The sequence below is a fragment of the Alligator sinensis genome, unplaced genomic scaffold (assembly GCF_000455745.1).
Source record: "Alligator sinensis unplaced genomic scaffold, ASM45574v1 scaffold534_1, whole genome shotgun sequence".
In the NCBI taxonomy this organism is placed as follows: Eukaryota; Metazoa; Chordata; order Crocodylia; family Alligatoridae; genus Alligator; species Alligator sinensis.
The window spans coordinates 2,651,849-2,666,126 of NW_005842050.1; the positions used below are offsets into that span (position 1 = coordinate 2,651,849).

Below are 14,278 nucleotides of genomic sequence, written 5' to 3' on the forward strand. Positions count from 1 at the left end.
AGACGGACCTCTTGACCAGTTGAGGAGGTGTGGATTGGAGAACAAGTTTGAGCTAAAGGGGGAAGAGAATCTCGCTTCAGTCAGAGGCAGGGAATTAAGGTGTGGAATGGATTGCTTTGAATTTAAAGATTTTCTTGGGGGTAGGGTGGGAGGGGAGTTTGTTTTGTTGAGACTTCTTATATTACTATTTTATTTTGCTTCTATAATATCTTTGGTCTTTTATTGTAAGGCACCCTGAGCCTTTTTGGGGAAAAGGTAGAGTACACGTTAAATAAATAAATGCATGCATACATATACATTTGAGAGCATTTCTCAGGGTTGCCAGACAGATAAAAGTGTTTGCCTGCCAGCACTGTGATGAGGGCTCCATAGTCCCAGATGGAGCATTCCAAGGCCACTGTCCTTTGGTGCCACCTCTGGAAGGAGCAGCCAGTGAAAGGGGAGTAGGAGCACAAGAATGCTTGCCTATGAAAGGGGCGTGGGAGTACAAGAATGTTTTTCCACCCTGTAGATGAAGGGACCATAGCAGTGGCAGTGTCCTCCTTTGCCAAGATGGCTGAGTCATCTTAAGGTGTGATGCATCAACACATATAACACAACACACATTTTCTCCAGGTAAAAAGAAACTCCAGGCTTTACTAATATGCTAGGGGCCTAGGGCTATTTTATTCAGTTTAAGATCCAAACAGAAACAAATAAAACTTTACTAGAATTAAAAATGCATTAATTTGGTGTAGCATAAATTATGTATTAAAAAACAAACTAGGAAAAAATAGCCAAAAGACGTTTCTTTTGTCCTGTAGTCATTAGGATTAAATTGTATATTTGTTTCATAGAACAAAATCAAGCCTTCTTGAGCACCCAATTCTTGTGCATCCAATTCTTCACAGCAAGTTATTTTTATACCCAAGTTCATGTTCACAAGTTAATTTTTCCAGATCTGGGTTCATGTTTTTAGCTAGAGTTAGAAATGGTCTATGGAGCTGTGAAATAGGAGCTACATTACCAGGAGCAGCTAACAGACAGCAGAGTTGCAGAACAGAGAAGTGCTTAAGTAGTGGACTATTAAGACCATTTTAAAAGGAGAGAAGGCTGTTAACCCCTGTGGAATTTAATTTAGAAGGAATTAGGTAGATTACAATGAGCCATGGAGTCAAGTGACTCCCTCACTCTTGCCTGAATAGTAGTGCTGCTGCCACTGCCAGGCAGTTAGCTTTAAACTTTGAGTGTGGACCAGAAATCAAAGGGGGTGGGGGGCAGGGGTGCAACTGTACCACTGCACCCTCCCTGGAGCCGCCCGTACAGCTCTCCCATATCCTAGAAAAGTGCTCATACACCAGATGATGGTGTAGGGATCCAACTAAACTATATTCTTCCTGGTAATCAGGTAATAAGGTAGGAGGACCCCAGTACAACAGTAATCCATGGTAAGCCATAGGTAGGTTTCCAAACACTGAACTAAAGCAACACATACTTGCTTGGGTGTAGTAGGGATGTTCTAGCTTTCTCTTCAGTAATGTGGCTCTGTTCTTAAATATATCCCTACCTTGCTCTACAGGTTAAATTAGAACTTACATGATCATGTATCAACTTGTATTATCTAAACTGGCCCCAGAGTTTCTGGTTTCATTTTTTTTAGATGGGCAATAGGTGGAGAAGTTGAGCGTGTTGGTGAAACATGGACCCTGATTCCCCTTAAACTAGGGGTTTTCAACCTTTTTTAGTCTAAGTGCCCCTGGCAGCCAGACATTGAATGGGGAGGAGAAGCATGCAGCTGCGGGGGGAAGGGGGGGATAGCACATGGCCAGACATGGAGCAGGGAGGCCGAGACAGTGCGCAGGCAGGTGGGGATAGGGCACTGCTGCTTCCCAGGAACAGGGGCAGGGAAGCTTACAGGGCTGGGGGGAGGGCAGTGGCCCCCCTCTGTGGGGTGGGGAAGCTCACCAGGCTGGTGTGTGGTGGCAGCCACAGAGGAGTGCTGCTGCCCTCACACTGCCCCAGCCCTGCTCCTGGGAGGCAGTGGCACTCTGTCCCCGCCTGCCTGCACGTATCCCCTAGGACTGGTCCAAGTACCCCCATAGGGGTACGCATACCCCCAGTTAACAACCCAGCCTTAAACCATAGACATACACTTTGTGGGATCTGCCAGCACAAATATGCTGGCCCTCTGAAGAGTGACATCTGCAATTGCTGCAGCAAGGGGTGACATCAGCTATTCGGACATCAGCCCTTTCACCAGCTGAGTTAATGAGCTTTCTTAAGGTCAGTGGTGCTACTCTCAGGGTAAAATTTAGCCTTCAGCGTGTATCCACATGTCAGTCAGCCAGCTGCACAATTCAATTAGGGATGTGTAGAATTGTATTTCACCACTGAGCATTCTGCTTTTCTCATTAAAATTTTCAAGCGATAACCTCTTACCCTGCAGCTCAAAACAAGATGTTAGAAGGACAGGTAGGAGTGAGTGGGGAGGGGAAATTCAGTTGTAATTTTCTAATATCCTTTCATCAAGGTAAAACAAATAAATAAATAAATAAAATCCTTCCAAACTTCTCTGAAAATCTGAACCTATCTGACCTGACATGCATAACTATGCAAAATCCTGCCAGAGATTCAGGGATGGAATCAAGTTCAAGTACTTTTTTAGTTTCCAATTAATTAACTTTATTACTAGCCAATTTTTGCTCTTAAACTATGCAAAAATAAGTGAAAAAGCTGAAACTTACTGCAATATTTGTGCTGGCCAGAACCCTCATCTGAAAAAAACCAAAAACAAAATGGTTATAAAAGTAGGTGGCACGAAGAGTAAAGAACTGAACAGTCAGCTTAATGACAAGCAAAGGGAGTTGGTTGTCAGGCTCTTTCATAGAAATTGAACCAACTCTGCTCCTGAGTGCAATTGTTTTCTACTGGCCTGAGGAAGGAGAAAGAGGGCACCTGGAGCTTCTTCACTTCTAGTTTTTTCCCTATGCAGATTTTCTCTCTCTGTCTGCAAAATAGGAAACAATACTTATACTGCGCCTGTCTCTCAAGGTTGTTATAAGGTTTAATTAAATGCTTCAAGAGCTAGGAGACACTCAAGAAAATAAATAATGGCAGAATATCCACATTTATAATGGAGTTCATGATAGTGGTCTCCTGATGCTAGGCTGCTGCATGCAGCCTGGCTCCCTGGTAAATCAGTCAGCTTTCTTCACATGAGACGGGTTTGATTTTCATGTTTGATATGATCCAGGATTCTCAGCTTTTCCCTCCTGCAATACCACAGCCATCTGTCCACCTCAATCTATCTGTATCCCACTCTCTACCATGTGGCAGTCTGCCCCAGACCCTCTCCCCCAGCAGTTTCACACGCAGTTCATTAAGAAACAAGGATCAAAATCTGCCTTTGGATGTGTGAATCAGAAATACCCCCATGGCTTCAGGGGGAACTTGTGAGCAGATAGGTGCCTTTTCCAGGCTGCTCTAAAACAAAATCTACATGCCACATAGTTAAGAATTCACTCTCTTCTTGACGTTTTAGCCTTTTTGACAAATAAATTAGCAATGACAGATTTCACCTCAAAGATTCTTCCTGGGCTCACCTGCTCTTATGGCTTTTCCTCACCCACTAGTGGACAGCCTAGTTACTAGATCCTCTCTCTCCAGCCCCTGCCCCTAGTCTGGTAGGAGGGATAATGAGTTTCTGCCTATTTTTGAAGCTATCCCTTTCCTAGAAAGATCAACTTTGTTGTCAATGCAGATAGCTTGAGACAAACACCAGAGCTGTTAAGAACCACATATCTTGACAAAGAAAGAAAAATTTGGTAGTGTTGGGGTTATGTTGTAGCTACGATAGTCCAAGAATTATGCAAGAGGCAAGGACTTGTGGGCAATTTGTGCATCTAGTTGGTCCAATTACAGATAGCACCCACAAAAATTCTCTCTCATAGAAAGCAAAATTTGACACTCCAAGACGAATTAGTGAGTTTAGAAATGAATGATTTTTCTCTTTGTCTCTACTTTAAATTTTAATAGCTACAGACATTTTGGTAAGTGAGAAGGTTTACATTCCAGCATTCAACACTTAGAAAAGCCTCCACAATCTGTATTTATTGCAGAAGATAATGAGACCTATTAGCAATGTATACAGTATATTTAGGGGGATGGAAGTCTTGTCATTTGCTATATTAAGGGATGATGTGGAAAGGGTGATCCTGCCATTTCCAATCTCAGTCAATCATTCTGAGTATTGTGCAACATGGAGGATACACTGTGACAGACAGGGAATTATTTACTGGAAATAATTTATTTCCATGTCTGGATTTGGTGCAGGAAGAATCTTGTGGTCTGGATGCAGCCTGAGGGGCTGTGTGTTTGGCACCCCAGTAATTATTAAACCAACCACAGACCATGAATTCATGCTTAGGACTCCCTTTGATTTTTCTGATAAATATGGGTGCCTGTATATGTAGGCAAACATGTATATACACATGCAGACATACATACATACACACACACACACACACACACGCTCGGCAGTCGGGGAAGGGTTTTTTTTTAATTAGAGTGGTTCCTGGAGAGCTGCTCTAATGAGAACACTGCAGCATCACATGTGTTAAGCCCTCACATATTTAAAAATGGCCATAGGATGCTTGAACTAAAGCTTATTTAAATGAGCTTTAGTTAAAGCACCCGAGTGGTCATTTTTAAACCTATAGAGACTTATACATGAAACACTGCGGCAATGCTAGAGCATTCTAATTAGAATATGGGGCAGACTCGATTAATCAGAGTAGGGTCCACTTTTTTAAAAACAGCAAGCAAATGCTAATTGTAATACCTAAATCATTTTCAAAGCAGCATGTGTGATTAAACAAGTCTGCTGTAATGTGTTCTAATTAGAATGCATCAGAGCCCGTGTAGAGGCACCCTGAATTCCACCAGGAACCATCGTGTGTTAAATTAGCTCAATTAAAAAACCCAAACAGTCTATTTCTGGATGCAGTGCTCATTAACTGAACAGGTTTTGAGACAAAATGTTCCCATATACAAGTTCCTTAAGATATCCATGACAGTATACTGCAAGGCTGTCTGGGGGAAAATAACTAAAAGATGAGAATGTAAAATCACTTCATTTTAAATCCTTGGCCTCTGGACAACGGTTGTTCTGAAAGGCTCCAACTCTACTTTTGGAATTATCTTTTAGTAACAGGATTCAGACCACTGTGATGATAAATTCTTGAAGCAAATTCATGTCTCACTTGCACCAGAGAGCTTCCAGTACAGTGAATAGAATTGCACCTATTTAAATCCAATGCGAGATCAGAGTAGGGTCCACTTTTTTGAAACAGCAAGCAAATGATAATTGTAATGCCTAAATCATTTCCCAAGCAGCATGCACAATTTTTGCCAGCGTGACTCAAAGTCCCCAACGCACAGCTTCAAACAGGTAAGTGAAAAATCATTTACACTTTGGCAACAAAACAGAGACATTGATGTCAAAATGACATCAATGGAAACTGTGAGGAAGCAGCAGCATAAGACTTCTAAATAGCCCAGGGGTAATTTTATATTTGTTTAATGCTGCTCTATGTCAAATTCTTTTGCCTGGGTGTTGAAGAAGGATAATGTTCCTAAGGACAGAGAACTAGACTTGCAAATAAATTATTTCAGTACTTACCAAATGCCTGTACTTTTCTTTAGTGTTTTAGCACCCACAAAAGTCTCTTATTCTTTTGTACATTCCTGTCATGAACATTTTGCCCTAATTTCCCCAATTCTCTAGGCTGCCTATACACATGCTCGGGGGGGGGGTGGTGGAATGTGGTTCCCATAGAGCCGCTCTAATTAAAATGCCACAGCGTTACATGTATTAAGCCTCTGCATGTATTAAGCCTCGTGCACTGAGGTTTAGATAAAGTGCCCCACAGCCATTTTAAAAAAAAAAGTGTGAGGGCTTTAAAATGACACTGCAGCATTCCAATTAGAATGCAGAGCAGACTAATTAATTGAGACTTCTCTACTGCATTCTAGTTAGAAGATGAAGGAGCATTTGTTAGCCCTAGAGTGTGCTCTAGTTGATTTAAAAATAAACTATTTTTACAAATTGTAATAGCCAGCCCTAGTTGCATTACAATGATAGGTATGTCACATAGCAGTTTAAACAGATATGTGGTCTATGTCTACCATACCTTCTGCCATGGACATCATACATTTCTGATATAAGAAACATAATATCTTAGAAGACTCATGAACAAATGTTGCTTTAATAGTAGCAGAATCTGAGCTGATACTTAAAAGGGCATAGAAGGGCTGAAGTCTTGCAAAATGCTGGCTAGAAAAGCAGCTATAATGTCTAACGGTATCGTTCTCTGTACAGCATTGAGTTTCTTGGAATTTCTACATGTATGGGAATTTCACTTCTCAAACTGCAATTCCAACATGCTACCAAACTGTTACTCTCATAAACATATTTAATAGGTTCCTCAGTGACAAACACTGTGTTCCACTGACTTCTTTTATTTTTCTAATGGACACACAATCTTTCATAAATTACATGTGGTGAAGAGTGGAGGGTCAATTGATAGACGACTTTCAAAGTTCACCTTAGCCAGTTAAATGTGTCCCTTTAATTACACAACAGTCAATAAGAGAGCCTGTTTCATCAGGTGATTTTGCATGCTCTCTCTAGTTAGATCCTGAAAATCTAAACCTGATGTTTTTTTTCCCCCTTCAAAAGGCACATCCTTGTGGCAGGGCACCTTTGGTGACTGCCACTTTAAGGGCTTGAGCAGGCAGCAGAGTGGTCTGTGAGTGACAGCAGAGCCAATTAGGGGGTCACATGACAACCAGGAGGCCACCTGATTGAAGGAGGGCTTGGCTGCTTGAATATAAGACCAGGACCAGGGAACAGGGCAAGCAGTTGCAACAGGGGAGCTGAATGATTAATATCTCCTGGCTGTAGTACTGCTGCTCCCAGAACATCTGGAGGTCAGCATAGGAACTATGGGGATGGAGGAGGTTCCTAGGGGCCCAGTGGGGGTCCCAAGCCCCAAGGAAGTGGCTGGGGGCCTAGAGCTGTGAAGAGGCCAAATTAGTGATAGAGACAGTGTGCATAGCGGCCTGAGCAATGGGCCAGGACAGCCATATAAGAGAGGCAGTGCACACAAAGACCTTGGGAAGAGCCAGTCCAGCCTAGGAAAGGGGCTGGGAGTTTGTAGGCCTATTGAGGGGCTAGGTAATCCCCTGATTGGAACTGGGGATAACTGAGGGCAGGGGCTCAGATGAGCCCAGTGGAGTGAACGGCTGTTTTGCATAAGATCAGTAGGGCACCAAGCAAGTCCAGTGACAGGAATGCTGTATGGTGGGGCCCATGGTAGGCTCCTGCTAAGTAAGAAGCTCCACTGCTTTTTAGACTGATCCCTAGAGTCCCAACTGGTCAATGCAATGGGGCTAAGGCTGACAGAGTGAAGGGCAAGTAAGCTCACCATGAGGGGCAGGCTAGGGCTGCAGAGAGCTACAGGCACCCCAAATGGCCCTCAGTTCAGCCTCCTGATGGGATGCATACTGTAAGGGGGTCTGAGAGAGATGGGCCAGTGACTGAGCACAGGCTATGAGATGGAGGCTGCAATTGAGTGCCCAGGAGAGAGAGCAGCTCAGGAAGAACATCCAGGAGCCCAGAGGGGTGAAGAAAGATCAGGGGAAGTAGGCTTGTAGTTGGTCCTGGGGCATGACCTAACACTATACTCTGGGCTCCTGCAGGTAACGTGCCTCCTGTGCCTGCTGATGGTTTGAGAAGTGCAGCCCCATGCTGCTGCCTTCATTGCAGCCCCACATGCAGGAGGTGCATCGCCAGGGCAATGTGGGGTGAGCAGCAGCAAGTGAGGAGATCCCCACATGGCATTTCTGCTCTCTGCCATGCTGGGTCATGGGGGTAGAAAGCAGGGCGGCAGGGAACAGCAGTCCCAGACAGGCCGGATCATGGGACAATCCGAGCCCGGTGGCTCATCCAGGGGCAGGCAGGTGGCTCCTGCTGCCACCAGGCTCGGATTATCCCATGACCCTGCCCAGACAGGGCCCCATCCTCAGGCTGCTGACCAGCCAATCATGTGCCACCAGAGGTGGGCACAACGCCCCTCCCCCCCCCCGCCATTCAGAGGGGTGGGGGCAGGGAAGTGCCGCAGTGTATTGTGTGGGGCCAGGTGGCATGTCCCTCCCCTCCCCCAGGTAAGAGGTGCACACACTGGGGGAGATGCTGCTGCCGTGCCCTGGCTGCGCTCCATCCCTGCCCTCAGGCACGTACTGCCTATAACCTGTCTAAGTACCCCTAGCGGTACACCTACATCTGGTTGACCACCCCATGTATTAAAGGTAAGTAAAAATGATTTTTTATACACTATACTGTACAGTATTCAAGTCCCTAACCCTATTTTCCCCCATAAGCCTTTAGTTTTACCAACCACGGGGACTTTCTGGAACCTAACCCCTGCAGTTGGCGAAGGTGACCTGTACTGGGAATCATCAGCTCAGTGAAGTAGTTATAGGAAGTTGATTTGTGTTCAAAGGGATGAAGATTTATTCTCACAAACTTGACTTAAAAAAAAATTACTTGCTTTGGAAATAAATTACACTCTGTAGAAAATGTTCAATTCTTTTTTAAATCTTTGGTTTCAATTTTGTGTGTGGCATTGAGGTCAATGAGTTAATTGTGTATGATATAAAAAAAAGGAGCAACTATGTTTTTAGAAGTATCCAGATATTGTATATTTTTATTTGTTTTACTATGTTTCTTTGCTTTCAGCAAGTTTTACAAGCTCAAAACTAGGCAAAATAAAAGTGAATTTCAATGACTATTTCCTTCAGCACTGAAAACTACAGAAAAATGAACTATGGTAAGAACACTTTTATGTTTATGCACCTTGATTCTATTTTTCAGTGAGCATGTCTACATGTTCATTAAGGCTCATGTAGATGCACCCAGTGTATAGAAAGTGCTGAAGGAAATAGCCACTGAAATTCATTTCAATTTAATTTTGTGTATGCATGCATGATACTGGGTGAATCTACATGAGATGCTTTAATGAACATGTAGACATGCTCACTGAAAAACAGAATCAAGGTGCATATATTATACCTTGATATTATGCTATATAATATAGCATACACACGCACACATACACACGCAAACAGAATAAAGAAAGTCAGAATTACCTGGCTATTAAAAACAGTTAACGTGCCTTTCTGAGAAGCTGTCACCAGGAAATCCAGCTGTGGCACCTTAACTATACACCTAATTGCATCTCGTCTCTTGATACCTGCCAATGACATGACATTTTTCCTTATCTTAGTGCTGTTTAAAACTAAGGAAAGTAAAGTACATAAATAAAACCAAGATGGTAAGAACATTTTTCTCCTTCAATACATAATCTTTGAGTTCAAGGAAGTAAAAGAGGATGGTTCAGAATACTCTATAAATTTTAAGTTATGATACTGAATTTAAAAAATCATTAGAACCACTTCCAACCCTACTGTACTAGCAAGGAATACAAGGACAGGCCAGGAAGAGGTTTGTCAAGAGGTACAGTGACTTAGTGTAGGCCGGTCCTTTATTCTTTTATCTTTTTCAAGCCAGTTAGCTCTGTTATTAGTTCTTCAGGCAGTCCAGTTCTCATCAAACAAACTTCAATCTCGAATGACACAAACAGAAAAAAAATAAAAATCTTCCATCCTTTCTGGACATTAGAAGAAGTGTCATTTTCCATTCTGGCTTTTCTCTAGCTGCACAACAGCCCAGCTTTTCTTCCTTGCAAGCTATCTTCTCACAGCTCACCCCATTCTGGTCTCTTCTCTGGGGTTTTAAGCACCCAGTGGGATGCTCCCTCATCACCAGTAACATGTCCCATAGCAGAATGTTCTTAACAGAGCAGTTTACCCCTTCCTAAAGGGACAGACCACCCTGTTTACAGTGAAAAAATGTTGTGATTTAAAAATCAACTTAATAAACAAAAGGCAGAAAGAATCTGTCTAAGGACATGGGCAAATAGGCAAAGCTTGTGTGTTCAGTGGTTTCTGGGAAGACTTCACCTATATATACACACAGGACAGTGATGGGAGACTTTAGGGGAAAATGATGGAAAATAGGATAGAACAAGAAGTGTATATAATAACCATAAGCAACCATGTGACTTCATTGTTGCTCCCTCAGTAAAGTATGCATCGTACAGCATTAAAAAGTAGAATGAGAATTTTTCCTTTGTCCTTTAACATTAAATATGCTACCTGCTTTGGTAATCTGCCGCCTTCGGGACACCAGGAAAACCATGTTCTCTTCATCCAGCTGGGAAGCAAGAGCATCTCCTTCTATTATAAAATAGCCAAAGATCTGGGTGGGGTATGGGGGGACAGGTTGAGAAAAAAAAACCCATAAGAAAACAGATTCTAAAATTCATATATATGTGCATAAAGCTAAATAGTTATCTGACTGTTTGGTATTATTTAACATCTTTCTTTTGTAAATTCCCCGCTGTTATGGCTACTTACTTACCCTTAGGTTGTTTGCTCTTCAGACCAGCCACAGTCCTTAAGTATTTGAATGTGGGCACTAATGCACATAATACTTTTACAGTGCTAATGTTACGTGATATAATGGTTGACTTTTTTTTCTTTTACAAAGCAATAGTTTTGAATTTTCTGTTTATTTTTTTACCTTTCTGTGCTTGTTGGTGGGAGGCAGAACTAGAAAGAAAACATCAAAACAATAATGGAAAAAAATTGACCTCACTGTATACAGGAGATGACACAAAGATGCATAGTACTTAATATCCTCTGAAGACAAGCTGATCGTTATGACATCCAGACCTCTTTTTTGGGGGTCAAAGAGGATTAAACATACATTTGAACTTTTGGATTCTTATTCACACCAAATTTATAGGCTTCAGGGTGTGCTCTACATTTTTACTTAAATCAAGGGCAAAGGAGAAATGGGAGGGCAGTGAAGCTAAGTTGTTATACATTGTCCAGGCAAAGGTCCCTTTCTTTGATATTCTGCACAGTCCACACAGAAAAGAGAAACAGAGGGCACGGACAGAAGTGATATTTGTCACACGATCGGCCTCTTGAAAGTGCTTTACAACCACGCCCTGACAGAATTGCATAGCTGAAGAGTGCTTTAAGTGCCTGATCTCATGATAAATTAACCTTCATTTAATGAGGGTTGAGATGAAGGTGCTCCAAAGCAAAGCACCTTCATTAACTTCTGTATGTCCCTGTGAGTGAGCTGGGCTGAGCTGATGCAGCCCAGCCCTGCCCCCAGTCTGCAGGATGGTAGGAGGGATGGGGAAGAGTAACGTTGAATTGTGGTACAGCACATTTTAGGAGCTACAGGGCCCCTTCAGGACTGAAATAGGGCATGCGAGGTATCACATAATCTCTTCATTTGCTGCCTTACATTAATTCTGAAAACAAAGTCAGCTTTTAGCACCTTTGTCTTATTTCATAGCTTCTCACATTATATTAGAATCCTTGTGTTTGCTATCCTGACTATTCCAATTTATTCCATTACTACCATGAACAGAATAGTTTGCATAGTCCTTCAAGACAGCTTTATGCTCTCTTTTACCCTGCAGCTCACAGATTAATGGCATTCAAGTCAACTGTCAATCATAGCCCTTCCATTTTTCTTCTAGTCCTACTTAATGCTGCTTTACAGTTGTTTCTCCCTCTTGTATCTAGACTTGAATTAGAATTCTTCTACATATAAAGACTAGGTAAATGACATTGATCAGTAACTTGCAATATCACATTACAACTTCTTCCCTCTCTCTTGCTGAAGAAAATAGCCTTTACTTAAAAGGAGTAACTCTAACATTTCATATACAAACTATGAAATTCTAAAACCTGGAAAACTGGTGATTTTTGCAGTCTGTGAACATTATGGGCCAAATCCAATTATATTTTATGCACCAAATTACTATGTACATATCCAAATCTAGTAGCATAAGTGGTATTTTTGGCGCACAGGCAGATTTTAGATCCTATTTCTACTTACACAGATACTTTTGCCCCTCTGAGCACGTTGAGAGGTCTCTCCTGTGACCAAATATGCTCTGTAGCAGAATACAGTTCATAACCATGTATGTCCTCGATACCATGAGTGGAGAAAACCCATGACTAGAGATGGGAGGGATTGGGGGAAATCAGGGAATGACCCCCCCACCTTTGTTCCAATAAGCTAATTGTTAGGGCATTCACCCAAGGAATGGGAGACTTGTGTTCTAGGCCTTTAACACCCAGGGGGCGAGGGGATGAACCTACATCTTCCATTTTCCAAGTGTTCTAACCACAAAGCTGTGCACTAGACATCTCTGTCCTCATCTGGGAACCCAGAAGGAAAATATAAGGGGGTAGGAAGAGGTCAGGTCAAAGGGGTTGTGGCTCTGTCAGATGGAAAGGAAGGAAGGAAAGAATTTTGGAAGGAAAGGGTTCTGGCTCTTATTTTTGCCTCCTATGGCTTTTCTGATTCTTACAGTTAATAGTCACTGGATAAAATGCAAAGCCAGCAATAAGATAGCTTTAGCTTTGACAATTTGGGGGATTTCCAAGCATGAGAGAGACCAAGGAATGTTTCTACTTTGAGTAGTACAAAGCAGAAGAGAATAAAAGGCCATGCAGGATGAGTGAGGAATGGTCATGACATTCATGACTCATGAGTGGGGTGAGGTCTCTCAGTAGTCAAGAGTTAGAAAGATAAAGTTGTTTGAAAAAGGAATGGGAAGGTGAAAAGGAAAGAAATAATTGGAAACTGTAGAAGCAATATGGACATGAATTATGGCCATCTGCATCTTCCCGAGGGCTTGAACTTGAAGGGAACAGAGGCTCTGGATGAGTGATGCTCTTTTTTGAGATGCAGTGGATAGAATAGATGCTAAGCAAGAACAGATCAGAGGCTTGAAGGGAAGAGCTCAGAACGAGGCAACTGATTACTAGGAGTGTGCTAGATTGTGGATAAAGGGGAAATGAGAACAGGAACCATGGCTGCCAAAGATTACAAGGCAAGTGATGAAGCTAGGAGGAGAGACCAAATGCAGTGCTTGTTAGTGTCTTGCTTAGTCACTAAGCCACACTGCCTCCCTCTGGAATTGGCTGTCATGAACCATCCCCAAAGTGCTAATACCTATGGAAAGAAACAAGAAAGGATGTCGGAACCAAGCCAGAGATATTTTACCTTGCTGAAGTTTTTTACTTGGTCCTTTTCTTTTAGGAATGATTTTAGCATGGTAATACAGCTTGCTTTGGATTCCTGGAATGGTATTGGTATAACTCTGGTTTCACTCAGTTTAATTAAGGGTGAGTTACAACTAATTTGATGAAAGTTGGATCTAGCTACTAAACTGACAGTCTTGGCAATAGTTGCCCTGTTTTAGTAGAAGGAAAGTAGTAAAAGTCTGGATAATTTCAGAAGCTGTAGGTTAATCCAATCTTAGTTTCCACCTTGTTTCCAATTCCATTTATTACCTAGCCCCACATGAAACATTTTCTATACCTATGTCCCAGTCTGAGCTATGAAAAATAAAGTGCTCCAAAGGTACTAAGATAGCTTCTAACATACATTATCAGCAGATTTCATGCTAGCAAGGGAAACTCTTCTGCTTTGTCTTGCAGTATTGTATTGCAAAGGGTGCTGTTTATAAGAGGTACTAAGATAACTCCACTTCAATTCTATCTATCTACATTAAACCCTGTAATTATTTCATCATTAATGACTAGTGTGCGGGCCGGGAGCGGTCCCAGGTTCTCGGGGGTGCGCGGCAGGCTGTGGCCAGCAGCCCTGGCACGCGGGTTGGGGAATGCAGGCCGGCGGGCTAGAATTAGGCACGGACGCTTAGCGGTTGATTAAAGATTATTTTATTTACACCGAAGATGGTCGCGGTGCAGGCAGAAAAACTTGCTTGAGTTGCGGTTACAGACAGAAAAGAAGAGAGGTGGACAAGAGTTCCTTCCACGCGAACCTCTAGCCCAATCTGGGTGAAGGCTCTAAACACGCGAGCCCGTCGTGTCAACCGAAGAAAATAACTCGAAGCAGAGAGCTCTGGATACACTCACACGAAGTTTGCTAGGCTCCGTGGAACTTCCGCACAGGGAAGGGGTTCGTCAAGGGATCGTTCGGCGATGGGGAGAGGCCAGAGGTTGATCGGACCTCTATAGCCTTCTCAAGGTACACGCTGGGTCCAATAGGCTCTGCAGCGCTTAGAGATCTTCACGAGACGTGAAGTTCTCCTCCTCCAGATGGTTGTGGAGTCCT

The 14,278-nt window shown here is 42.7% G+C and overlaps 1 protein-coding gene across 1 annotated transcript in view; it reads right to left on the minus strand.

Moving 5' to 3' along the window:
* The window catches only part of WDR64 (WD repeat domain 64), a 155,899-nt gene that overhangs the window by 133,243 nt on the left and 8,378 nt on the right, over window positions 1-14,278 (minus strand). Inside the window, exons 3-5 of the mRNA XM_006022889.3 lie at window positions 10,258-10,360; window positions 9,190-9,293; window positions 2,724-2,753 (exon numbers count right to left, since the gene is read on the minus strand). Of these exons, the coding sequence (XP_006022951.1) occupies window positions 2,724-2,753; window positions 9,190-9,293; window positions 10,258-10,360 (237 nt within the window). The remainder of the gene's footprint in view (window positions 1-2,723; window positions 2,754-9,189; window positions 9,294-10,257; window positions 10,361-14,278) is intronic.